We start from the raw sequence: 27,440 nt of genomic DNA, 5'->3' as shown, positions 1-27,440 counted from the left end.
CCCCAGATGAGACTCCGAAGTCCATGGTTGCTTCTCTCCAAATCACCTGCCTCCGCAGGCAGCTGCCGTCTTGCCTGCGTTTCCTGCTGCCTGCCAGGGCTGGAACCTGCCCGCTGCTCTAGCTGTTTACTGGTGCATTCCTTTCCCTGGGGGCCTGGGTGGTCCATGGAGCCCAGAGCACCACAGAAGCTACTTCTTTCTTCTTCTCTTAAGTCTCACCCTGACCCCTCCCAAGGACTGTGACTTCTAGGTCACCTGGGGAGCTGAATGGACCGCCCAGCACACTAGGAAGCTATACTTAGAACAAAGTGTCCCAGCCTTCTGCTCCCAGTGCTGTCATTCTGTCCCAGCTGCTGCTTCCCACCACCCTTCCCTGGTCTGAAGAGGAATGTGACTGAGTTCAGCCGCTCCAAGTCCTGATTCCTCTGTCATCAGTGAGTAGGGCAGGCTGAGAGGTGAGGTCAGCTGGGGACCTTGGCTGGCTGGGGAGGAGTCTTCCAGCTTTGGTTCCCAGTGGCCTCTGTGACTGTGGAAAGCTACAGAGGAGCAGAGGGCAGGGAGAGGGCACGGGACACCAGGGATTGCAATGGGGGGTCTGGGGGCCTGCTTAGTGCCCCCAAGAGTAAAATGGTGTCTGTCTTTCTATGTTTAGTCTAGTGTTTCCAGGGCTGGGGCTCCTGGGTGCTCAGGACCCCTGGGTATTTTCTCAGCAGTAGTGATGGGGTTGTCTTCCTTGCCCAGGCGGGGCTATGCACACCCACCCACAGGTCCTCAGGCCATTTCTTCAGGTCATCTGTAATTTACATGTGAAGTCGAGTGGTATACACTAGGCAGGACATTAAGAGTCAATTAAAAAATGCATTGATCCATTAATCAGAGATTTACTGAGCTCCAATCTGGAAATCTGGAATAGAGGAATGAGCTAGACAGATCCAACTCCACAGTGCTTACAGAATGGTAGGAGAGAGAGAGACAAGAAACAAGAGACAAAAACTTGTATTGAATAACTGGGTGAAGGTGTGCATGCCTGTAATACCAGCAGCTCAGGAGGGAGGCTGAGGCAGGAGCATCACAAGTTCGAGGCCAGGTTGGACAACTTAGTGAGAGATGTGTTCAAAATAAAAAATAAAAAGGGCTGTGGCTATAGCTCAGTGGTGCTATGCCTCTGGATTCAATTTCGAAAAGACAGAGAGTGAGGGAACACGCATACTGGGGATGTGGCTCAATTGTAGAGTTTTACTTAGCATGTGTGAGGCCCTGAGTTCAACCCCCAGCTCCACAAAACAACGGAAAACACATGTTGAGGGCCAAATGTTATCATGTCATCTATGTGATCTCATTTTTCTCTTTGTGAATCTACTATTCACAAAGTTTTCATATATGGCGTGTCTGCCCCATTCCAGTTTGTGCTAGGCTCCTGGAGAAGCCTGAATACTTGACATTTATGGAGGCTTGTAGACTTTTCCAGTAATCCCTTCATCAGCCCTTTTATTGGTTTCCTAGGCTGCCAAAGAGTACATACTGGATGGCTTAAGACCACATAAGTTTGCTAGGCCCCATGGCACACGCCTGTAATCCCAGCAGTTTAGGAGGCTGAGGTAGGAGGATTGTAAGTTCAAAGCCAGCCCCAGCAATTTAGCAAGGCCCTAAGCAACTCAGTGAGACCCTGTCAGGAAGTAAAAAAAAAAAAAGGGCTGGGGATGTCACTCAGTGGTAAAGTGTTCCTGGATTCAATCCCCAGTACCAAAAACAAACAACAACAAAAACAATAACAAAAGACCACAGAGTGTTGGTGCTGTAGCTCAGTGGCAGAGCACTTGTCTTGCACGTGTGAGGCACTGGGTTCAATCCTCAGCACCACAAAAAAAAAAAAAAAACAAATAAAATAAAGGTATGCTATCCATCTACAACTATGAAAAAACAAAACAAAACAAAACAAAAAAACCCGTAAAAGTTTATCTTCTCATAGTCTGAAATCCCGGTGTCCTGAGGAGGACCTGCCTCCTCCAGCTGCTGGTGACTGTTGGCTACTCCCAGGTCCCTTGGCTGGTGGCTGCATCTCACCAGTCTCGGCCTCCTCCTCAGGTGGCTCACATGGCTGTCTTCCTTCCGTGTGTCTGCATACAAAGTTCCCTTGTCTCTCACAGGGCCACCAGTCACTGGTTTTGGGCCTACTCCAATCCAGTGTGACTTCATTTTGGTTTTCTGACTTCTGTAATGATCCTGTTTTCTTTTTCTTTTTTTTTTTTTAAAGAGAGTGAGAGGAGAGAGAGAGAGAGAGAATTTTTAATATTTATTTCTTAGTTCTCGGCGGACACAACATCTTTGTTGGTATGTGGTGCTGAGGATCGAACCCGGGCCGCACGCATGCCAGGCGAGCGCGCTACCGCTTGAGCCACATTCCCAGCCCATGATCCTGTTTTCAAACAAGGTCACACTCACAGGTGTCAGAGGTTTGGACTTGAATGTGTCACTTTGGGGCATGGGCATTCTACTCCTAAGACCTTTGGAGGTGCATGAGTCACCAAAGACACATTAGCAGACTAGAGGAAACCTGGTTGGCCTGGGAAGGGGGAGCCGATTCCCCCTTCTGTGTGTTCAACACTTATTTATCAAGTACATTAAATTAATTAATTATTTTTTTTGGTGCCAAGGATTGAAACATCTAGCATTTTATATGGGTCATCTCAGTCAGTTTCACAACTAGCATTGTGAAATTGTTTTTCTTTCTAATTTTAGTTTTGGCTTTTGTTTTGTTTTTGTTATTACTGAAGCATTTATTTATTTATTTTTGAAACCTTTTTTTTTTTAAGAGAGAGAGAGAATCTTTCAACACTTATTTTTCAGTTTTCGGCAGACACAACATCGTTGTTTCTATGTGGTGCTGAGGATCGAACCTGGGCCGCACGCATGCCAGGCGATCGCGCTACCACTTGAGCCACATCCCCAGCCCTATTTTTTTTTGAAACCTTGACACATAAAAAATAAATAACATTTTGAGGGTGGTGATGTACAATTTTGTAAATGACTATCTCCTTGTAACTAAATGATCACTAAACCTTTTATTTATTTATTTTTCATGGTGCTAGGGATGGAACTCAGGGCTCATGTGTGCCAGGCAAGTGCTGTACTACTGAGCCATAGCCCTAACCCCAAATTGTTTCTCTTTTTCTTTTCTTTTTTTTTTATTAGAAACTTTTTAAAATTTATTTTATTTTTAAAATACACGACAGCAGAATGCATTACAATTCCTATTACACATATAGAGCACAATTTTTCACATCTTTGTATATAAAGTATGTTCACACCAATTCATGTCTTTATACATGTACTTTTTTTTTGCATTATAATTCTTATTACACATATATACCACAATTTTTCATATCTCTGTTTGTATATAAAGTAGGTTTCGTGTCTTCATACATGTACTTTGGATAATGACGTCCATCACATTCCACCATCCTTGCTAATCCCCTGCCTCCTCCCTTTCCCTCCCTCTCCTCTTCCCTATCTAGAATTCATCTATTCCACCCATATTCCCTCTCCCTACCCCACTATGAGTCAGCCTCCTTATATCAAAGAAAACATTCAGCATTTGATTTTTTGGGATTGGCTAACTGTACTTAGCATTATCTTCTACAACGCCTTCCATTTACCTGCAAATGTCATGATTTTTAAAAAAATATATATTTTTTTAGTTTTAGGTGAACACAATATATTTTTATGTGGTGCTGAGGATTGAACCCAGTGCCCCACGCATGCTAGGTGAGTGTGCAACCACTTGAGCCACATCCCCAGCCCAAATGCCGTGATTTTATTCTCTTTTAATGCTGAGTAAAATTCCACTGTGTATATATACCACATATTTTTTTTTATCCATTCATCCACTGAAGGGCATCTAAGTTGGTTCCACCGTTTGGTTATTGTGAATTGTGCTGCTATAAGCATTGATATGGCTGTGTCCCCGTAGTATGCTGTTTTTAAGTCCTTTTGGTGTAGTTCAAGGAGAGGGAAAGCTGGGTCAAATGGTGGTTCCATTCCCAGATTTCTAAGGAATCTCCATGCTGCTTTCCATATTGGCTGCACCAATTTGCAGTCCCACCAGCAATGTATGAGTGTGCCTTTTCCCCCACATCCTTGCTAACACTTTTTCTTGTTGTTTCCCTTTTTCACAAAATATGATTCATCATTTATTCTTGGATTTATCGGATATTTGAGTGCCTGATGAATCTTGAATACTTTTTTGGTTCACATTTGGACAAAGATTGAAAATAATAACTTGTGGATTAATATTTGTTTGTGGAAGGGAATATACCTGGGACATCATCACAGATATACAAGGTATACATTTATTTGAAAGCACATTTTATCCAAATTTGACTCACAAGTGCATGTGGATATATATGTGCTATACGAAAAGTGTTATATGTTGTTTTATTTTGGGATTGAACCAAGGGCCTTGAGCGTGCTAAGCCTTCACTCTACCCTTGAATCACACCCCAGCCCCATATATGTTTTAAGATATCAGTAATTTGTACATTGCTTTGTGTTAATCATAAAAAACTAGATATATGACATTTAACTCTGAATGTATGTATATATAACAATATTAATACTTGCATATATGATATATTTATATTTTCATATATACTTGTTACATGTATTATATAATCACATGAGTGTATATATATATATATTATATATATATTATACAGTAGTAAAATTGATAAATTTACATTGCTTTTGGAAGATTATTTTAGAACTAGATTTGGGCTGCCTCAGCCTTTCAAGTATTTGGGATCAAGTGTGTGCCACTGTGTCTGGCCTATTTTTTGAAATCTTTATTATAGTCATCTTTGATTTGGGTTGTATATAAATTGGCATTATATATAATCCTAACTTGAGAATAACATTGAAGGGAATGACCAATCTTTTCAGGATGGTCAAAATTTTATATTTACCGGGCATTGGTTTTCTTAATTATATTTCTTTGTGCAACTTTGGGAACCAGGCTGGTGAATCATAATTGTCCTGGAAGTGAAGGGAGGGGTCCGTGCAATCTTGTTTTGGCTTGGTAGAGACAAAAAGGCATGTTCTGTGTACAGATCTGTAACTTCTGTGCAGCAAGATGCTATTTGGTGCTCTGCAAGCCCTTTCATTTGATTCCAACAGTAACATTCTGAATATATATTACTTTTATCATAATATTTTTTATAACTTTTTTTTTTTTAGGAAGGTGTTCTTTTTTTTGGTGGTGGTGCCGGGGATTGAACCCAGGGCCTTGTGCAGGCTGGGCAAGTGCTCTACCAACTGAACTATCCTCCCAGCCCCAGGAAGGTGTTCTTATCTGCGTGTTGCAGATAAGGAAACTGAGGCACCTTGTCTAAAGATCTTATCCTGTGGCCTGTGGAACCTAAAATAGCTGAAGTTTGACTCCTTCACTGTTTCTAGGGTGTGGATCTCGAATTCTCAGGGGTGTATGACACTCTGGGGTCTGTAGAATGCAAAATAGATGACATATTGAAGACTTTGCAGAAAATTTCTAAAATAATACCTGCCATCCAAGTTAAGAAATCTTCACATTCCTTGGACGTTGCCATGAGGTCCTCCTTGTTCTAGAGGTGACTGCTGTCCTTGTATTCTCTTCCTTGGACTGCCATAACAGGGCCACGTACTGGTGGGGCAGGGGGCCTCAAACAACAGAATTTTATTCTTGCGTAGTTTTTGGAGGCTACAAGTCTAGTTTTGGTTCCCTCTGATGGCTTTTAGCAACCCTCTTTTCCCCTTCTAGCTTTTGATGACTCCAGGATTTCTTGGCCCAGAGACACATCATTCCAATCTCTGTCTCTGTCTTCATATGGCCTTCCTATAATGGACACTAGTCATTGGGTTTATGGCCTCCCCTGAATCTGACATGATCTCATCTGAGATCCTTTCCTCAGTTATATCTGCATGGACCCTTTTTCCAAATAGTGTGCTATTTCAGGCTCTGGGTGGACATATATTTGGGGGCCATTGCCAGATTCTTCCATTCCTTGATTATGTTTCTCATTTCCTGGCCTAGCACTTGCCACCGGAATGTGTTCCCAAGCTGCAGGTTCAAGTTGTAAAGAATGGAACCCAAGGCCTGGGGTTGGGGGTGAAGTTTCCTTAGAGACATGATTTGGGACAGTCAGTGGCTGCCCAAGTTCTTGAGCCCTGCGGAGGGGAGAGATCCACACCCCAGAAACAATTAAGAAAAAAGACAGAGACTAGGAGACATGAAGTTCTTGCTCTTGTTGTAGCTGAAGCTTTGACTCCTTAACTGTTGAGTGGAAGGATTTTATGGGATTTAACATTAATGTTTGAAATTTCTCTATTTAAAAATAACTTATGGAACTCACATGAGATAAAAATTAACCATTTTAAACTGAATAATTCAGTGGTATCCAGTACATCACAGTGTTGTGCAGCCATCACCATCACCCCAAAAGGAGACCTTGGACCCATTAAGCAACCACCTTCCTCCACTCCCATCCCTGTTCTTTTTATCTTTCTTTCTTTCTTTCTTTTTTTTTTTTTTTTTTTTTTTTTTGGTACTGGGGATTGAACCCAGAGGTGCTTAACTACTGAGCCACATCCCCAGCTCTTTTTAATATTTTGTTTAAAGACTGGGTCTCACTGAGTTTCCTAGGACCTTGCTAAGTTGCTGAGGCTGGCTTTGAACTCGTGTTCCTGCTGCCTCAGCCTACAGAGCTTTGGGCTTCTGGGATTACAGGCGTGCACCATCACCCCCGGCTCCCATCCACTTTTTATCTCTATGGATTTTCCTGTTCGGGACATTTTACATAAATGGTGTCATGCAGCATGTGGCTTTTTGTGTTTGGCTTCTTTGTGCATAATGTTTTTGAGGCTTGCCTATGTTGTAGCCTGTGTCCGTACTTCATTTCTTTTCTTTGTGTAGTACTAGGGTTTTGTGCCTGCTAAGTAAATCCTCTATCACTAATCTACATCCCCAGCCCTTTTTATTTTTTATTTTGAGATAAGATCTCACTAAGTTGCTTAGGGCTTCTCTCAGTGGCTGAGACTGGCTTTGAGACATTTTTTATTTTTAAATAATAGTACCATATTTTAAATAATCATTGTACCATATTACCATATATTCATAAGTATTCCTACAGTTTAGTAATAAATCTTTTTTTTTTTTTTTTTTTGGTATCAGAATTGAACCCAGGGACACACTACCATTCCCAGCCCTTTTTTATATTTTTTTATTTTGAGATAGGGTGTCTCTAAGTTGCTTAGGCTGGCCTCAAACTTGTAATCCTCAGCCTCTCAAGTTATTGGGATGAGACCCTGTCTCAAAAAAAACAAAAAGGGCTGGGGATTTTGTCAGTGGTAAAGTACCCCTGGGTTTAACCCCAGTACCAAAAACAACAACAAAAAACTGCCATTTATTAGCTATCATGGTTATTTTAGGATCCTAAGTGGTCAGTCCAGTGAGACTGGAGGGCACAGATTTCACTGGTTTTGATGTTAGGCAGCTGCATAAGCTTCATATCACCCCAATTTCTCCACCTGTGTAATTAGTTGACCCTTGTTACCTGTGGGTTCTTCATCTTCAGATTGAACCCAACATGGATTAAATATGCTAGAAAAAAAATGGGGTCCATTTGAACATGTACAGAATTTCTTTTGTCATTTGTCGGGGGCCACCCTGAACAGGTAGGAGTTATACACACAGCTTGAAGTCCTGAGCCAGGAGGTACTGGACTGGCATTGCACCCACTGTAATGCCTGTTGACTTAACCTCTGCTGGCATAGAAAGGTATAGCCCTGTGGGTGGGCATCCCCTGATGGGTTGAGTTACACCCACCTGTGTGTTGTAATCCTACCCCTGCCACTTTTTTGGACAGAATGTTCCATCGAGTAGCTCTCCCCAATAAAAGCCAAGCTTCAGGCATTCCCTCTCTCTCTCTCTCTCTCTCTCTCTCTCTCCAGCCTCCCCTGTTTTTCTTTGCCCACCTTGTGGGAGCTTGAGGCTGGAGGCGGCCCGTGAAAAAGGTATTTTGTGTGTCTGTGGGTGATTTCATGTCACCCCGATGGCTTGAGTGACCCTGGTTCAGTAGCCCACGCTGGACAGGGGCTACAGTCATTATTCCCTACATAGTGTGTTATACAGATGACGTGCACAGCATTTACATTGTATTAGGTATTATAAGAATATGATTTAGGGCTGGGGCTGTAACTCGGTGGCAGAGCACTTGCCAAGCCTGTATGAGGCACTGGGTTCGATCCTTAGCGCCACATAAAAATAAATAAATAAATAAATAAAGGCATTCTGTCCATCTGCAACTATAAAAAATTTAAGTATAAAGAATATGATTTAATGTATATGGGAGGATGGGCATACCCTAAATGTAAATACGGTGTCACTTTATATACGGACTTTAGCATTCTTGGATTTTGGTGTCTTTGGGGGGTTCCTGAAACTCTCAGATACTCTCTCAGATACTGGGGGATGACTAATTATAAATGAAATTGACTGATTAGGTAATACTACCTTCCCTGCAGGCACTGCTTGTATTTAATGTGTATTAAATCATTTCATCTCAGGACAACCCCTGGGTTGGCTATTTTTGTTCCTATATTATAGGCAGGGAAACTTACACTAAGAGATGCTAAGTGGTCCAAGGCACAGTTGGAAGTCCCGCTAGAATTTGTATTCATGCATCTTAGTGTGGTGCTGGCCTGGGCAGCTGAATTCTGGCCTTCTATGATTTTCATTTTATTTTATTTTTTGGTACTGGGATTGAACCCCGGGTTGCTTAACCACTGAGCTACATCCTTAGTACTTTTACTTTTATTTTGAGACAGGGTCTCACTAACTCGCTAAGGGCCTCACTAAGTAGCTGAGGCTGGCCTTGAACTTGTGATCCTTCAGCTTCCCCAGCTACTGGAATTATAGGTGTGTACCACCACACCCAGTTGGGGCTGTGATTTTATTTTATTTTATTTTTTTTTTTTTGAGAGAGAGAGAGAGAGAGAGAGAGAGAGAGGGAGGGAGGGAGGGAGGGAGGGAGAGAGAGAATTTTTCAATATTTATTTTTTAGTTCTCGGCGGACATCTTTATTTTATTTTTATGTGGTTCTGAGGATGGAACCCAGCGCCCTGTGCATGCCAGGCAAGCACACTACTGCTTGAGCCACATCCCCAGCCCCAGGGGCTGTGATTTTAGGATCTTTATCTTAATCTTATCTCTGACCTCCCCAGCAACCTTCTTGAATTTGACCTTGAGCAAGGTTAGGGCTGAGAGGTGGGCAGAAATGGTAGACTGTCCAGAGAAAGGGGAGGCCTTGGGGGCTCAAGCAGCAGATTCTCTGTCAGGTGGGCCTCCCAGAAAACCTGAATGGAGCCCACCTGTTTCAGTTACTCTGGTTAAGGAAGGACCAGCACTGCCAAGATAGTAGCCAGGATTTCCAGCAAAGACCAGGGATGCCCCCTGGTGGATCCACACCCTCCAGATGCAGAGCTGTCTTTTGGATCAGCTTCCCAGGATGTCTAGACTGGGAAGCCTGACCACTGAAGTCTGGGGTTCTTTCTGTTTTGTTGTGTTTTAGCATGTAATCAGAGTGCACATTGTTTATTCCAGGATGTAGGATAAGAGCCCGGGCTCTGGTATTTGATAGGATTGGCTTCATATGTCAGCTGTCACTCACGAACTGGACATTCTACATCTAGATAGTTGTCTGGGCTTCAATTTCTCGTCCATCAAATGAGAGTCACTGAAGTTCCACCTCGTAGAGCTGGGGCCATGAGAGCTCTGTAGAGGGCGGGATCATGCTCAGTGAGTGTGCATGGTTGTCTTCCATGGAACAGAACCAGTTACTTGGTTTCCCCCTTTGTAAGACAAGAACAAATTGTGAAATTTGGTTGTGAAAATTAGACCTTGAACTCAAACTTAGAACACCTACGTTTTGCTACATGTGTAAGAGGTTAATTTTATGATTTAGTTCCTACTGTGTGAATGGCACTGTTTATTTATTCAATAAATATTGACCAAAGGCCTGTTCTAGGTCAAGTTCTCAGCCCAGAGCTGGGCATGTAGCAGTGAACAGGATGAGATTGGCTTTTTTTTTTTTTTTTTTTTTTTGAGGAGAGATGAGATTCTTAACCCATATCAGCATCCACGTTAATTCAAAGTTTCGTCTTATTTCAAGGACCGGCACACTTTTCTCTGTAAAGAGCCAAAGAGTAAACATTTCAGGCTTTGCAGGCCATGTGCTTTTTGTCTCAACTATTCAGCTCCACCCTTGGAACATGCTAGTGGCCCTAGACAATATGGAAGCCAAGGAGCATGGCCGGGTACCAAGCAAATTTTATATGTGCCCCTGAGAATTTGAATTTCATATAGTTTTCACATCAAGAAATAATACTTTTTTGATTTTCAACAATGCATTTAAAAATGTAAAAAACATTCTTAGCTTGTGAGCTGTCCTAGGCAATGGGCCGGATTGGCCCTGGGACTGTCATTTGCTGACCCCTAATGAGGGTACCCATAAAGTTTTGCAGCAGCTGTGAATAAGGGGTCACTTGTTTCATTCCCCCTCCCCGCTCCCCATACTGAGGATTGAACCCAGGACCACTCTTTCTATTTTTTATTTTGAGAGTCTTGCTGAGTTGCCGGGGTGACCTTGTACTTGTGATTCTTCTGCCTTATCCTCCCAGGTTGCTGAGATTACAGTACAGGCATGTGCCATTGTACCCAGCCCACTTTTATTTCTTTTAGTTGTAGATGAACACAATATCTTCATTTTTATTTATTTTCATGTGGTGCTGAGGATCGAACCCAGGGCCTCACGCATTCGAGGCAAGCGTTCTGCCACTGAGCCACAGCTCCAGCCCTTGTTTTGTTTTGTTCAGTATTTCTGAGTCTTCATGGACCGTGCATTTGCCACTGAGTTGCTGGGGAGTTGGGGGTCTTTCCAGATAAGATAAGAGCCGTAATGCTCCTTGTGCCTGTGACACACAGGAGGTGCCAGCCTCCTTAGTAAGTCACCTTGAACTCTGGCAGTCTGTGTTGTGTGTGTTTTCTCCCCTTTCCCAGTACTTCTCTCCCCTCTCTCGTTCTTCCCTGTGTGGTTGAAGTTCTAGAGACAGTTTGTTCTCATGTCACAAAGAAACAAAGTGAGTCTCAGGGTCAGCGGCACTGACTGGCAGCAGGTGGTGCTCAGTGGGAGGGTTGGTCTGCAGGCCCTTTAGGAAGCCATTGAGGACACCTTAGGAAGCAGTCATGGGCTGCCACTCTGGTGGAGGGAGGAAGACAGGGTGGAGAGAGGTCGGGTCAGGAAAAGGGCATTAAGCAGACATGGAGCAGAGGTTAGGAGAATGGGACCCCCGGAGGAGGAGCAGGTGTTGTTTTGTGGGGGGCTTCCAAGTAGGTCCTGTGCAGACAGGAGTGACCAGCATGTGGATTGTGTCCCCAGGGAGCCGGCGGCTGGTAGATGTGATGGACGTGAACACCCAGAAAGGCACGGAGATGAGCATGTCCCAATTCGTGCGCTACTATGAGACACCTGAGGCACAGCGGGACAAGCTGTACAACGTCATCAGCCTGGAGTTCAGCCACACCAAGCTGGAGCACCTGGTCAAGCGCCCCACTGTAGTAAGTCTGGCTGTGGCTGTCCCGGCACCTGCCATGGTCCCCTTCCTTCCCGCCCTGCTCCTGAGTTGGGAATGGCTGGCATGGGTGTGGCCAAGGCTGGTCCCCTGGGTGCCAGGGAGGAGATGTTGGGAGCAGGGTTTTGCCTTCTGTGCAGACTGAGGCAGGAGGATGGGATGGAGTGGATGGGGGCAGCAGCTCAAGGCAACCAGAGCCGTCCCTGGAGCAGAGGGGGCATTTGCTTCTGACCTGGTAGTGGGGCCAGGAACACTGAGTGGCCTGGGTTTCAGGTGGACCTGGTGGACTGGGTGGACAATATGTGGCCCCAGCATCTGAAGGAGAAGCAGACAGAAGCTACCAACGCCATCGCAGAGATGAAGTACCCGAAAGTAAAGAAGTAAGACGGCCTGGTTGGTGGGGAAAAGAAGGGGTGGCCCCCAGCTTGGGGAGGCCAGCAGGGGTCTGCCTGGCTGTCCACATGAATTTGAGTGTCACTTTGCAACTGACCTCCTTCAGAGCTGAAGGGCCTGGGCTGGGCCACAGTTGGGACAAGAAGGGTGTGGGCCTTGGTTTGGGCAGGTTGGCATCTTGCTTCTCTGAAACGCAGGGCTCTGATTCCTGCACTGGGCAGGCTTTCCAACCAGCTGGCCCTCGGGCCTCCCCACAGCTCCCATGGGGAGGAAATGATCTGAGAAGGAGGAGCCATGGGCCAAGATTCCATGTACACCTGTGTGTGTGTGTGTGTGTGTGTGTGTGCGCATTTGTGCAAAGCTTGGTCTACTCCCTCCATTGTGACAGCGTGTCCTGGGAATTGGCGTTTTAAGGGGGACCTGTCCACAGTGGACACTGTTTGAGGCCAGAGCAGGGGAGGGGGGTCTAGTGTTTCTCTTTTCCTTGGCGTTGAGACCTGGGATCTCTGACCCAGAAGAACCTTTCCTGAGCAGAACTTGGAGTCATCTTATTCACCAGAAGTGTCTTAGAGGGTGTCCTCCTAGCAGAGGGTTGGTGCAGGGCAGGGAAGGTGACCCTGGTCAATAGCAGAGACCTTGCTAGACACAGCATGACCAGCGGCATAGCCTGTGATTGATGTTCAACCCCAGCAGCGGCACCTCTGGGCCTCTCCATGTACAGGGACTTGATAAATGGATCTCTGGGCAGAAGTCACCTTTGGGATTTCCACCAGCTCAGGCCCTCTGTTTCCATCCCTTAAAGGGGAAGGATTTGCTGGCTGTCGCAGCCAGAGCTGGTGCTCTGTGCTTCCTAGAAGAGCTGCTCTCCCTGCTGCCAGCAATACCCTCAGAGCTTACAGGCTGTGAACTTTCCATCCCTCCGCCTTCCATTCAGTGCTGTGTCTTGAATGCAGAGTGCGTGCCAGGCTTCCTAGGGGAGGCCAATTGGTCCTGGGCTTCTAAAGGTTTTGCTTTCAGCAAACCCCCTCCACCCCCTTCTCTAATTGCTTCCTAGACATTTCTCCTCCCCCTTCAGGCTGAAGCTCTATACATCACTTGGACAGAGTTGCATCCATGAGAGAGACCTGGCTCGAGGCGGGGAGGAAGAGTAGCAGAGTTTGTTTCCAATTCTGTTTTTTTCTGACTGCAGCTAGAGCCCCTGGGAGGGGAAATAGAGGGAAAAAAAACTAAGGGCCCCACCCTGTGGAGAAAGTGCCGTGTAGCACCAGGCTACTACCCTGCGGCTCTGATCCTGGGCCTCCGGAAGCAGATTTTTGGGAGGAGGATAGGGAAGGAGGAATCTGGGCTGAAGTCCTCAGGAGGAGAGGCTAACCTGGGCTTTAGGGGATGGTGGCAGTGGGAGGAGGGGGAGGGATGGAGGAAGGGAATCAATCATTTGATTGATTCATTCAGCAACCATGTACTGAGCCTCTGACTGGTGCTGGGCACTGGGGACACTGTGTGTGGGTGGGGGGCTCATGAGGCCTCTGCCCACATGAAGTGTAGTTTATGGGGAGACAGATGTTAATCCTGTAACGAGAGACAACACTTGGATGCTTGCATTTGGGATGAAGCCACCAGGCAAAGGGACACATTGGCACTGGCACCAGGGGACTACCTGGTCAGGGAGGTCAGGCAAGGAATTCTGCACTGGGTTCTAAAGGGTTTAGGGGGCTCCTTAGATGATGACGACTGAGGGGTTTTCTGGCTGGGTACAGAGGAGCTGGGATGGTTTGGGAGGGACAAGGGGACAGCTGTGGATATGGGAGCAGGGTTTTGGGAGTATTTGCAACCTCCAGAGATAAAGGGTTTGTAAAGAGCCAGACTGAATAGAGCCTGATGCCCCAATTTCCCCCCAAAAGACTCAGAAACCTCTGAGGTTCTAAGTGGGCAGGATGTGTTCAGGATTTTATTCTGCAAATCCTCCTCTATGTAGATTGAAGTGGGCGGGGCCAAGCAGATGGGAGGAGGCCACTGTTTGGCCTAGATAGACAAGGATCGGGCAGGGGAGAGAAGAAAGGAGAGGACACTTGGACATGTATTTAGGAAGTAAAATAGATAGCACTGGGGGATGTAGATATCAGTTAAGGTCTGCATTACCTTCCTGAGACTCCTTTAAATAGCAAGCTCTATAAACACATTTCGAATCCTCTCTAATGATCAAAAAATCCTTCTCTAAGGACCAAAAAAAAAAAAAAAAAAAAAAAAACGGGCTCACAGTTTGCTAGGACCACACATCTTTGAGGCATGGTGTAGCAAATAGATTTCCAAACTCTGTCAGCAGCCACGGAAACTTGTTACAGGATTTGAACCTTGTTAGGAAGGAAATTGTCACCTTGGAAATAATCCATTTGTTTGGCTGAAAAGAATGCTGATTTCAGATGTTCATAAGCAAGGTAAAAATCCTACCACGATAAAGTCCTCTGGGACCGTGGAATGGTTCTGTGGAATTTAATTAAAATGACATTGTTTCTGGAAATCGCAGAGCTTCCTTGCTGGAGGCGCCCGTGGAGCAGAGACAGCTGCTGGTCCTCCTGAATCAAAGGTTTGCGGGCGCGGAGGGGGAGTGCGAGGCACTGCTGCTTGCGCCCTGGCTCCAGGATTTATGCTGTTCACTTGTGGTCTGGGGGTGCTTTAGGAATTTCAGCAGGTTTTGGGAATACTTGCAACCTTGGGAGACAAAGGGTTTGTAAAGAGTATGCTAATGTATGTTATGGTGCCAGACACTTCTCTAAGTGGTTGATAGATCACAATGAATAGAGTCAAGTCCTCTTTCTCACAGAGGGTGTTCAGGGTATTCAGAGCTGGGGAATAATTTGTTGCTAAGTGTCTCAAAGAGACCTAAAGCAGGCAGGGCAGGCGGGTGCACACCTGTACCAGCTATTTAGAAGTCTGCGGCAAGAGGATCACAAGTTCAAGTTCAGCTTGGGCAATTAGTGAGGCCCTAAGCAACTTAGTGAGACCCCGTCTCAAAATTAAAAAAAAAATTAAAAGGGCTAGGGATGTGGCTCAGTGGTAAAGTACCCCTGGATTCATTCCACAGTGCAACAAACAAACAAACAAACAAACAAGAACAAAAACATAAAGCAGGATGAAGGGGAAAAAGAATGATGGGTGGTGATCCAGTTGATCTGCATCTTGGCATTTCCTCTATCTCCATCTGTACCCTATAGAAATGCTTTGAATTGTGTATGATTGTTTGTCTTGAAATTCCTTTTATGTCTAAGCAATTGACAATTATTTGGTACTATCCTTGCATTATTTTTGTTTGTTGTTTGTTTGTTTTGGTGGTATTGGGGATTGAACTCAGGGACACTTAATCACTGAGCCACATCCCCAGCCCTTTTTATTTTTTATTTTGAGACAGGGTCTCATTAAGTTGCCCAGGCTGGCCTGGAGCCTGTAATCCTTCTGCCTCCTAGTGTCTGGGATTACAAGCATGAGCCACGGTGCTCAGCTGCTTTAGCTCTTTATTGATACATAACCATGACCCTAAAACTTCACAGCTAAAAAAAAATTTAGCAGCTTAAAACAATTATAGATCAGAAATCTGAAAGTAACTTAGTAGGATAAATTTGGCCCAGGGTCTCTTATGATCTGTGTCAAGACTTAGGTCTGATGGGCATAGTGGAGCACCCTGTAATCCCAGTTTATTCTGGAGGCTGAGGCAGGAGGATCACAATTTTGAGGCCAGCCTTAGCAATTTAGCAAGACTCTGTCTCAAAATTCAAAGAGCTGGGCATGGCTCAGGATAGAACTCCACTAGATTCAATTGCCCAGTACTGCAAAAACAAAAACAAAAAGTCTTGCGCCTGGGTTGCATTTATTTAAAGGCTTAATGGGGAGATTGAAGGATTCACTTCCAAGATGGGCATTTACATGGCTGTTGGCAGGAGGCCTCAGTTTTTTGCTACATGGATCTCTGCACAGGTTCACTTGAACATCCTTGTGACTGACAGCTATTTCCCCAGAATGAGTGGTTCAAGAAAGACCAAGGAGGGGGATACAGTGCTTTTCATGACCTAATTTTGAAAGTCACATCCTGTTTGCTTGTGCTGTCTTCTGTTAATTAGTCTGGCCCATACTCAAGGGGGTAGGAATTTGGTTCTACCTCTTGAAGAGAGGAGCCTCGAAGAATGTGTGGACACATTTCAAAGCCTTCACAATCCCTTATGACATAGGTGTACCTTTTTCACTAAGAAGGACTGGGCATTGTAATACATTCCAGAAAGGTATTAAGGAGTCTCCTCCCTTCTCTGCTGCTCCTGTAACACCAGGGTTTGCAGAAATGAGGTTTGCTGGTGGAATGAAGATATGCTGTGGGCCAAGAAGCAGCGAAAGAACTCAGAAGCCCAGCCGAAAGGGGACTTCACTTAAAGCATATGTTTGGCGCATATGTTTGAGAGTTAAATGCAAACCTCTCCTTTTTTCTTTACTTTATGGGGGTGGTAGGAAAAACTGGGGGGGACTATATGGGTGAGAAGCTGAAAGGATGAAAATGGGCATTGGGTTGAGCAACTTGCAGGGGCTGCTTTTGCCATTCTCTGGTCTGGGATTACAGGCATGAGCCATTCTGCTTCAGCCATTCTCCGGACCCTGCAAATCTTTCATCTTTTATTCAGAGACTCAGTTTTACCTTCTGCAAAGTGGGGGTTGTGTCATCCCTATCCTGCCTCCCTGCCTTGATGTGGGAGTGGATGTGAAGTGTGGAGTGCCGTCCCCACGTGGGACAGAATGTTTGCCCCTGTGGCCTGTTGGACCCTGGCACCCTCTGTTGTTAGTCTTCCCTCCCTCAGGTCGGTATAGAGCTTTTCTCCACAACCACATTCACTTTTTAACTCCAAGACCGCCTCTCATCATCTGCATTTGCTGGCTTCATAAATCGTCACCCCTGTGTCCCATCAGGCAGGGAAACTGGCTTACGAGGCTGCCAGTGTCAAATAGGGAGGAAGTTGTGGGCCAGACCCCAGGCCTTTGGATTCCTGGTTTCTTTTTCCTACCTCTCTACCATTCTCTGTCCAGATAGGTGTGCACCAACATTCTGTGTTAGACGCTGGTGTGACTATCTCAGCAATCCTGTTGGTAGATGTAGTATCCTTATTTTGCAGATAAAGAAACTGAAGTTCATAATGGTTCAGTGCAGATAACGTAGCAGGTGAGTGTAATACAATAGAGACTGGTGGGGCTTGTGGATAACCAGAGAGGCAGGCCTTTAGAAATTCTTTTTTTGCAAAAGCATTGCTCACCAAAGCTAATACATCCTGGTGTGACCCTTGAGGCCACCAGTTAGAGGCTCTTGACTAGTTCTACAGATGGGGATACCAAGTTTCTGAAAGGGGAAGGCTGTCTGAGGTTGCACAGCTGATTAGAATAATGATAGGGTTGTTGCTGGGTGCTGCACTTACACAGAGGAACCAGATATGGTCCCTGCCAGCAAGGAGCTGAGGCTTTTGTGACTCTAAAAGATAAATCTTTCACGTGGACAGCATGGTCCAGCTGTTAGGGTGGTCTCCTCTGTTGACTTATTTAACCCCACATCCATTTCATAAGTGTGACAAAATTCTTGCTGAAGGATACCTTGCCCAAATCCAAGATGGAGACCATTTCTCAGAGTTGTTAATTTTTCTTTTAAATAGGCAAAACATATACCTGCTAAGAAAATCCAACCAGTTACAGAGAGTTGATAGTCTAACCTCATGGGCAGAGCACACTGTCATGTATTAAAAGTGGAATTGGCCATTAACATCACCAGGAAGCAGCTCCCTGACCAGGTCATTGACCACTTTGAAATGGCTTCAGTATTTGCATCCCCAAAATGAAATGAGATCATGTGTGTTAATAACTGTGTTATTATTACCGATTATATAATTGGAACCTATTAATATTGCTGGGGAGCCCCAGCGAATGGTGTTTGGCCAAAGAATGGAGAAGCTTGGTTCCTGCCCCTGCAGAAGACTGTCTCCTGCCTCCTTGTGGTTCAGGGGAAGGGTGTGGGGACAGGGTGGGAGGGCAGTGACCCTGGTGACCTGTAGGGTGGGACTTGTGATTTGAGTTGGATCACCTCCTTCAGCGGGAAGCCAGTGGTTGAGGTTCGACTGCATCTTCTACACTGTTAGAGTTGGGATTTGCGAGGCAGAAGGCGTGACAGACCCCAACACCGGTGACAGGTAAGCCTTACCACCTAACAATCTCAATGACCAAGATGAGAAACTACCTATTATCCTCCGCTTCTGAAAGATGGGGGCCCTAGGAATGACCTCATACAGTTGTTGTGAAGTTTGGATTCCAGTTAATGGGTATTTGTCACAATTTGCATAATTCTGTAGAGTTACAAGCTAAGGGGTCACGTAAGGGGAGTCTCATAGAATGCACAGATGAACTTCATTCAGGTCACCTCGTTACATGTTAGAAGGATCAGGAAATGGCTCAGAGAAGGAAAGTAAGCTGCTCTAGGTCACACAGCTCTTAGCCTCTTAGAGTCTCTTATTCTCTTAAGGGTCAGAGCCTCATCCTTCCTTTCTTGGCTGCTGCTCTGGATCTGACACTCCTTGATCCCCTAGCACTGCTTCCTTCAGCTGTGCCTGGAGGTGTACATTTAAATAAGGTTGCTTTGCTGGTCGTCACCCCAGCAGCAGGGTGGCGTCTACACTCCGGGAAAACCCAGGCCAAGCGGCTGCCCGGAGAGCTAACCTCGTGCCGCCGCCCAGCCCGGGCCAGGGGGCGGCCGTGGGCGGCGGCGGCGTCCCTAGGCGCTGGCCGGGTGCGCTTCCCCGTCGCCGCCGCGGCCTCCCTCCGCCTCCCTGGCGGCGGCCGCGCCGCGCGGGTGTTCAGTTTCAGCGCGGGGATGAGCGCAGGCTGCGCCCGGCTCCCCGAGGAAGGAAGGCGGCGCGCGAGGGCCCCAGCGTCCTCGGCCGGGGCCTGGCAGCGCCGTGGAGGGGGCTCGGCTCCCGTCGCCGCCGGGGCCGGGCGCGCGTCGAGCCTCCGCCGCCGAAGGGGACGCCCGGGAGCCGCGCCGCCGCCGCCGAGGGTAACCGCGGGCGCGCCGGGCGGGCCGGGCGGGCGTCCCTGCGCTACGCCCGCTCTTTTGTGGCGCTCCGGGCGGGGTGTGGGTGGCCTCCAGCCCGCGGGCTGCGCGGCCGGCGTCGCGGAGCTGCTCTTTGTGTCTCCCGGGGCGGGTGCAAGTGTGGAGTGTGTGCGTTCGCGCCCGCGCGGAGCCTCCAGCCCGCCACCCGGTGACAGCTTTCCAGGGCCCTCCCCGCCAGACCTTTGCCCGAGGGGACAGCGGCTGGGCCACCCCGGGGGAGTTTCTTTAAGTTGGAGGGGAAAGGGCTGGGTGAGGCGGCCCGCCCGCGCAGCCCCAGGCAGCGCACCCCGAAGTTGCTGCTGCAGGTGCAGCGCCCCCTCCTTCCTCGTTCCTCCCCGCCACCTCGGGCCTTGGAGGGCGGGAACCCCTCAAGGGCTCAGCTGGAGGGGGGCTCCCGATTTTCAGTCGCCAACTTGGGTGCCATCCTGCACGGAAGCCACCTGGGCAGGGGCTTTCGGGTGGGAGGTTGTCCGGGCAGAGGGCCCCGGAGACTGTTGCGGAAGCTGGGCTGGCGGGCGGGCGGCGGGCGGCGGGGAGAGCTCAGCGGCCGTGGCACCAAGCCGGGGTGCCCATGTGACTGCGGTGTGCTTGGGAAGAGGAAGCTGTAGAGGTCAGTGCAAAGGCGTCACGCCAGAGCGAGCAGGAGCGAGCGGGGAGCCCCAAGTCGGTGCAGGCGGGAGTCTGGGGTGGCCTGTAGGGTCCAGGGCAAAACCACCCTGTCACAGCCACTCTGGCTGTTCTAAGGCTCGCAGTCACAGGGTGGGAGGGGCAGCCTAGGGCTGGCTGCCAGGAAATGAGGGACATCGGGAGGAGGGGCCACTTCAGGAGAAGCTGGTCTGGAAGTGGCCTCCCCTGGCCCCAAGGGGCCTCCGCTGATGCTGGAGGGTGACCCTGAAGGCAGATTGGACACAGACTCAACTTGGATAACTTTCCCTGTACACAGCAGTCAGGAATCCCCATTTTCCACGTGCTTTGGAGGTTAGGGCTGGGGGCCGAGGTTGAGCTGAGTCTGGGTGAGGATTTTGGGCCAGGCAGTCATGGGGCACGGAGCTGGGGAGCCAAGCACCCTTCCTGTCCTATGCTGTGGGCACCTCTGGTGGGTTCTAGCTGCAGTCTGAAGGCAGCTCGAAGGTTCCCCGGCTCCACCCTGCACACACTTAAATTGTTTTCTCTAAACTGTGTTCAGCTGAGGCCTGGAGGGGGTGGAAACCAAGGTTAGATTAAAAAAAGAAAAGGAAAAACCAAACCTAGATGAAGAGGTGGTTTTAGGGAAATGAGGACTAATATTTTGAAGTGGTGCTTAGAAGAGGCCGGTGGTGTCCGTGGGGGTGGGGTGAGTGAGGGCTTCAGGACCCCCCCCATTCCTTGGAGAGAAGAGGCTCTCAGAGGCCTTCAGTCTGGGGACATGCCTGGCCCAGGGCGGACAGGCGGGAGGGCGTGGAACCCAGAGTGAGGACTTCAGCAGCCCTAGTGCCAGCTTCGTGACAGCCTGCGTCCTGGGCTGTCAACTACACCCCTCTGATGGGGTTGCTAGGCAGCGGGGCTCTGATGTACGGGAAGGCCTTCTGATTTGTCAGCCTCCTGCAGACACATGGTTAAGGCTCCTTCCAGCCTATCCGGAGGAGGGACTCGGGCACGCCGCCTGCATACTGCTGAGCCCCAGGTCCACCTGAACGCAAGGTGCACAAGGCAGCCAGCAGGAGGGGCCCAGCCCTGCCGCCTGCTAACCAGCCCAGCCCCATGCCCCCCATTCTCTCCACTCGTGCTTGCTGCTGGCTCCTCCCAGCCCGTCCCCGCCCCATTCCTCCCCTCATCCCCAAACCATGAAAAGCAAAGTGCAGCAGGGAAAAGAGGTCAGTGGGGTAAGCGTGTGCGCGGGCCTCTGGAGGTGCCAAGGTGCATGGGCATGAGCGGAGGGGAGGCTTCCCCCATCTGTGCCATCCAGGGCGCTTGTGGGAAGGGGTGAGTGGTGGTGGGGGGCCCTGGCACTGTTGTCCTCCAGGCCTGGACTTGGAAGCCTGCTCTGTGCCCCCTCCTCAAGCTCTGCCCACCCCTAGGAAGGCAGCATGATGGCAGAGGAGAAGGTACTGGTGTGATCCTGTCAGGAAGGGTGGACTCTGGCTCTCCCTGGGGCTCGGGAGGGAGGGAAGCCTCTGGCGGTCCTTCTTCCCCCCAGCATACACCCTCTACCCCAGCCTCGAGGTCCAGCTCCTCTCCCCCTCCCTGCCTAGTCAACACCCCCAGGGGCTTCTGTTAAATCTCTTCACTTTCTTTTTTTTTCTAAAAGGCTTTATTGAGATAAAATTCCCATACCATTCACCCGTGAAAAGTGTGCTGTCCAGTGGTTTCAGTGTGTTCACAGAGTTGTGCAACCACAATCGATTTTAGAACCAGTGTGAACTCCTGCACTCATTAGCGTTGTTCCCCATTCCACCCATCCCAGCCCCTGGCCCCCCACCCATCTATCTGCTGCCTCTGTGGATTTGCCTACTTAGGACATTTCATAGGTGGTATCACAATGTGTGGGCCTTCATGGCCTGTCCCTCTTGGCTTCTAGCTGCGTTGCTTACTAGAGTTGCAGATCCTCTTGCCACGTCGCTGTCCCTGTGCCTTGCTCCATCCACAGGGTCTTATGCATTCTTGTTCATTTCTCTCAGTGCCCTGTCTCACTCGGGGCTGGCCCACTGGTTGAGTGAGTGAGATGAATGGGAACTAGTAATTGGCAAGTTATGCAGGTGGTTTACAACTGAATTCCAGGGGGCCCAGCTGCTACGGGGGGGTGGCGCTGGCAGATTGGGAGAACTGTGGGTATCAGAGCTGTGAAGGAGCAGAGAGAAAGCCTCGTAGTTGGTTGGGGGTGGGGCAGAGGTGGACACTGACAATGAAGGGGTCTATGGGTAGCCACCACTCTCAGAAATCTGACAACAAAAATGTCATCCCCAGCTGGGTGCCATGGCGCATGCCTGTAATTCCAGCAGCTCAGGAGGCTGAGGCAGGAGGATCATGAATTCAAATCCAGCTTCAGCAACGGCGAGGTGCTAAGCAATTCAGTGAGACCCTGTCTCTAAGTATAATTACAAGAAAGTGCTGGGGATGTAGCTCTGTGGTCGAGTGCCCCTGAGTTCAATCCCCAGTACCACCCCCCCTTTAAAAAAATAATGCCATCCCCAATCTTGGGGGTTTGGTGGCCTATGATTGAGGTTTGTCACCTGATCACAGGGGCATCCCCCCTGGGGGAACTCCCATGTAGATTTGAATTTTAAAAAAAGGAAAGGAAATTTCCCAGCATCAGCATTTATAAAAGGCACCAGGTCAGACAGCTCTGAAGGGATGCCCACCTCCTGCGACTGCATTAAACTTCTGTCCCCTCCCCGCTTCTGTGCTGCAGGTATTGTCTGATGAGCGTGAAGGGCTGTTTCACTGATTTCCACATCGACTTTGGAGGCACTTCTGTGTGGTACCATGTTTTCCGGGGTGGGAAGGTGAGTTCTGATGATTCTCCAATTGTCTGTGTGTCTCTCACTCTTTGAGCACAGAGGGCTCACTTACCTGTCCCCTTCCTTTTGCACCTTTCCTCTAGCCAGCCCTGCCCCGTGAGTACTTTCAGGGCCACTCCATCTCCTAGGACCATCTGGACTCTCTGCCTCCTTCTGGAGGGCAAGGTCAATGCTACCAGCTGTTTGGCATAATGTCCGGTTATCCATTCCCTCCCACTTGCCCAGTTCAGTGTCCTGAGCACCTTCGGCCAGTTTGGAGCTGAGCTTGACTTCCAATAAGCTCCAGCCCAGGGATCTTTCAACTTCAGAGTCTAGTGCCAGCAGCACCTGCCTCCAAAAATGCTTTACACCCCCTGAGCAGGAAGGGGGGTGTGCGTTCAGGGTGCTCCCAATGGGTCTCTTCTGTGTGTGTGTCCAAGCGCGGATATAGGTGTCCATGTGCGGATGTAGGTGTCCCTGCACGGACGTGGGTGCCTCTGGAGAATGCCCGTGTGCCTCCCTGCTCGTCTGGGTCAGCATGTGCATTTGTTTTGAGAGAACATGTTGGAAGAGAGTCTGGGAGGAAGTCAACCCACTTGATTCCAGATGTTTTTTTCTCCTCCAAAGTGAGAGCAAGCTGGGTTTATTTATTGGGCCATTTTATCATACAACTTAGGAAATTCCCTTCCTCTCTCTTCCCCCACCTCCCATTCTCTGTGGCTCAAGAGGTTGTGCCCCTACACCCTCAGCATAGACAGTATTCCTCTCCTGGCATTTCAGCTGGAATGGAGATGCCCTAAAGCTGATCTGAGTCCTCCCTGCTTCCTCAGAGGCCCTTTAGACCTGATCTTGGAGGGGACCCAGGGGCTTGGGGGATGAAGCCTCTCCCCTCCTTGCCCGCCCTCCCCTCCCCCCCAGGCAGGTGAGGCTGCCTGGATTGTGTCAGGGCCTGGAAAAAATCGGAGACTGGCTGATGACATCTTTTCCTCCCAAGATCTTTTGGCTGATCCCACCAACCCTGCACAACTTGGCGCTGTATGAGGAGTGGGTGCTGTCAGGCAAACAGAGCGACATCTTCCTGGGAGACCGTGTGGAACGATGCCAAAGAATTGAGCTGAAGCAAGGCTACACGTTTTTCATCCCTTCCGGTAGGTTCTGGCGTGGCTGGCCCTGGGCTCTGGTCTGCCACTAGCTCCCCCAGCTTTCAGAGCCACGTTCTGCAGCCCAGTGGCCTCAACGGGGTTTGAGGCCGAGGGAGGGCTTGTCCGAGCCTGGCGGGTTTGATTGGCTGTGTAGCGTGTAGTCCCCGAGGGTAGTGGGCTTCAGGTGCAGGGAAAGATGTAACTTACATGTCTGTGCCTGTGGGCTAGAATGTCTGTCCTTGAGAAGGCCTCAGGCCCCCCCTTGGGGGAACTCTTCATGTCTTCCCTGGGACTTCCTCGGGAGATTTCTGTGTGAGATGATGACAGCGACCCTTTAGGTGCCGTGGTGGGTGCACCCCAGAGATTTGGGATGCAAGCTCTGGGGAAGGGCAGTGAATAGTGTCAGTTGAAATTGTGGCTGTGTTGCTTATGAGCTGTGACTGCCTTTCTATGCCTCTGCTCCCATCTGTGGAATGGGAGTAGGGCTTCAGGGTGGTTGTGAGGACTGAGTAAGCTGAGATCTACCTGCCTGCCGTTGTTTGGAGATGCACTGAAGGCTTTTGGCTCATTATAGGCTGAGTCACTAGTGGATGTGGCTGAAGACTGAAGTCATGTTCTAGGTCTTGGGCTGCATTAACACAAGCATTCTTTTTTTTTTTTTTTTTTTTTGAGAGAGAGAGAGAGAGAGAATTTCAACATTTTTTTTTTCGTTTTCGGCGGACACAACATCCTTGTTTGTATGTGGTGCTGAGGATCGAACCCGGGCCGCACGCATGCCAGGCGAGCGCGCTACCGCTTGAGCCACATCCCCAGCCCCAACACAAGCATTCTATCCAGGTTGAGATAGGTTACAGTCCAACCATGCATAGAGTGAAGGAGTCAGGCCACATGTGGGAGGTTGTGTACCTCTTGGTCATTATACTTTGGAATCTAGAAACCACATCAGGTAAAATGAGAAGGAGGGATTTTTTTTTTTTTTTTTTTAACCTGAGAAACAGATGTGTGGTAACTATAGTTAGCCAGGTGAAGGATTGTCTCCTGGAAGAAGGTATAGCTGAGTGGTGCTGGGATGACTTGCTCTGTGGGTAGGTAGTGAGGTCCCCGCCATTGAAGATATACAAGTAGAAACTAGCTATTGGTGTCTCACGGAGATTAGGGGAACTGCCACTGGGTGAAAGCGTGTACCAGAGGATAAGGGTATCCTTGAGACCATGGAGATCCATTGCATGGACAAGCTGGCTACACTTAGGTTGCTGAGCATTGACCTTGGGTCTGGCCGTGCAGCAGGAGGGCCGTGGTTGTGGCAGTAGTTCTCACAGTGGAGGAAGGGCCTGCACATCAGAGCTCTTCTAGCAGATTGGGCGGAAGGTAGAGACTGCCCTATTAGGAAAATGTGGGAATTGGGGGTGGCAGGGTTCAGTGGGGGTGACTCTGTCACCGTGGCCCCAGGCCCCTGCTTGAAACAGAAGGGATAGCACTTGGTGGGCAGCAGGTATGTGGACCCTGCAGAGTGGCGTGGAGCCTTGGGCAGGAGGTGGGTCCTGGAGTGTGCTCCAGCCCACGCAGGTGTTGTGGGGTGTGTGTGGGGGGACACTCACAGCCCTGGTCACCCTCCGTGACTTTCCTATCTCTGTGCCTCAACTATTGCATCTCTACAGAGGGAGTGGAGTCCTGGGACTGAACTCTGGGACCCTCGAGATCCCTCCCATCCCTGTTCCCTCAGCTCTGGGCCCTGTGCAGAACTGGGAGAGGGCTGGTCATTCTGTTGACTGGTGACTTCCACTTGTTGGGGAGGGTCCTAGGAAGCAGCATCACATCCACAGAAGGTATATAACTGTCTTGAGGGCTGGAAGAGATGTGGATTTGAACCCCAGCAAGCAGGGGTTACACCCCAGCAAAGACTTAGCAAGGCCGTAAGCAATTTAGTGAGACTTTGTCTCAGAAATAAAAATAAATAAATAAAAAGAGCTGAGGATGTAGTTCATTGGTCAAGCACCCTTGAGTTCAATCTCTGGTACAAAAAAAAAAAAAAAAAAAAAAGAAGAAGAAGAAAGAAAGTGAAGATAAGAGACCATTGGAATTTATCACCTGCCTCCTGATGGTGGTATGGGAGGGGAGGTGACAACATAAATCGGTGGTTCCCAGGCATCATTTGTTGGACCAATGAATTAAAAAAAACAAAACTTGGGATCTGATATAGAATTACAATTTTGCTAAAGGTGGACATGAGTTAAAAACACAAGGGCTGTAGTTCCGTGGTAGAGCACCTGTCTAGAGCGCACAATCCCCAGCACTGCAAAACCCAACAAAACCAATTACATGAGAGCAAAAAAACTCCTCATGTAATCCTGCTGTTTCATGACCATTCCTGCAGTAAAGCAGGTGACATGCAGCCCCACCTTGACATTCCTGGTGGTTGGTTCCAGTACCCTCGGTGGATACCAAGCTCTGTCTCCAGATGACTGATGGTACCCAGAGCAGGGTCAACGCTGTGCCAACAGTTGCTATGCGGTATTGTTTAAGGGATAATGACAAGGAAAGCCTTGTCTGTGTACATTCAGTACAGATGCAATTTGTTTGGATATTTTTGATCTGCTGTTGGTTGAAAGTGTAGATGCAGAAGGTACGGATGAGCACGGACGACAGGAAGAAACTAGAGAATAAGGGATGGCACTTTAATTCTGGTAGTTTTGTGCGAATGAAAATCTATGCCATCTTTAGTTTTCTCATTCTGTTGCCAACCAGTGAAAACCAAAAGACCCACAGGACATAGACGAATGCTTTGGTTCCTCTGGGAACTTCAGGTTTTCTCTGGTGTCCACACCCTGTGAGCCATGACACACCCACATCTGAGATTTGGGGTAGTTGCTTGTGGCTTCGAGTGGAGAGGGAGCCTTGGGGATTCCAGGAAGGGTTAGCAGCCTCTTGAGACGAGCTTTTCCTTACTGGAGAATCTAATTTGGGCATTTCCTGCCTCTGACCTGGGTGTTCTGTCCCCTGGTGTGACTTTAGGTGAGTGTCTCACCTCATGCTACCCTCAATCCCCCCCCCACCGCCAATCTGTCCTTGAGTAAGTCCTCTTCAGTTCTCTGAAAGCCCATGGGATGCTGATGAGTTAGGAAGATTTTAAATGGTGCAGTATTTTTTTGTGAGATGTGATTGAACTTTTTGGCTTGTGTCTGAGGGGCTGTGGTCAGGGCTGTTCATTCTTCAAGCCTCATTCCTGGACAGTCCTGGAGAGCTGCCTGGGAGAGGAAGACTGTTGATAGGTGACTGAGAAGCCATTCGACCCCTTGTATCATGAAATTTCTCCATTTTGTAACATGAGTTGAATCAAACTAAACACGTCCCTGGATCTGATACAGTCCGTGGTGTGCCAGTTTGGGTTCCTGCTACCAGCTACGAGGTCCTCACTTCATATTGGCAGCCCCAGGGCCCACCCAGGGCCTGATCCTACACAGACAGGATGCTCATCAGTGCTCAGGAGTGAAGCCAGGGCCCCGGTGGGTCATGGGCCTCTGTGTGAAGCGCCTCCACCGGAGGAGGCAGCTGTGCGGAGGCGGCTTTTGATTCTGAATCCTAAATATCCATTGTGGATGAGACTCCTTATGCCTTCACTACTCTTCTTGGCCCCCTCAGGTCCTAGAG

General features: G+C 48.6%; 1 protein-coding gene across 13 annotated transcripts in view; it reads left to right on the top strand.

Moving 5' to 3' along the window:
- KDM2B (lysine demethylase 2B) overlaps window positions 1–27,440 on the top strand; it is a 126,651-nt gene that overhangs the window by 21,910 nt on the left and 77,301 nt on the right. For 6 of the 13 annotated variants that reach the window (XM_081285203.1, XM_081285202.1, XM_081285195.1 and 3 more), the window contains exons 5-8: window positions 11,466–11,644; window positions 11,932–12,038; window positions 22,563–22,656; window positions 23,645–23,798. In XM_081285203.1, the coding sequence (XP_081141329.1) occupies window positions 11,466–11,644; window positions 11,932–12,038; window positions 22,563–22,656; window positions 23,645–23,798 (534 nt within the window). Of the gene's footprint in view, window position 1; window positions 456–7,980; window positions 8,044–11,465; window positions 11,645–11,931; window positions 12,039–22,562; window positions 22,657–23,644; window positions 23,799–27,440 lie in introns of those variants that run through there. The other 7 variants (XM_081285201.1, XM_081285204.1, XM_081285193.1 and 4 more) reach the window with 3 other exon arrangements.

The sequence above is a fragment of the Spermophilus citellus genome (assembly GCF_964194105.1).
Source record: "Spermophilus citellus genome assembly, chromosome: 3".
In the NCBI taxonomy this organism is placed as follows: Eukaryota; Metazoa; Chordata; class Mammalia; order Rodentia; family Sciuridae; genus Spermophilus; species Spermophilus citellus.
Note: the sequence above shows the minus strand (reverse complement) of the source record. Positions and strands in the feature narration are given on the sequence as shown.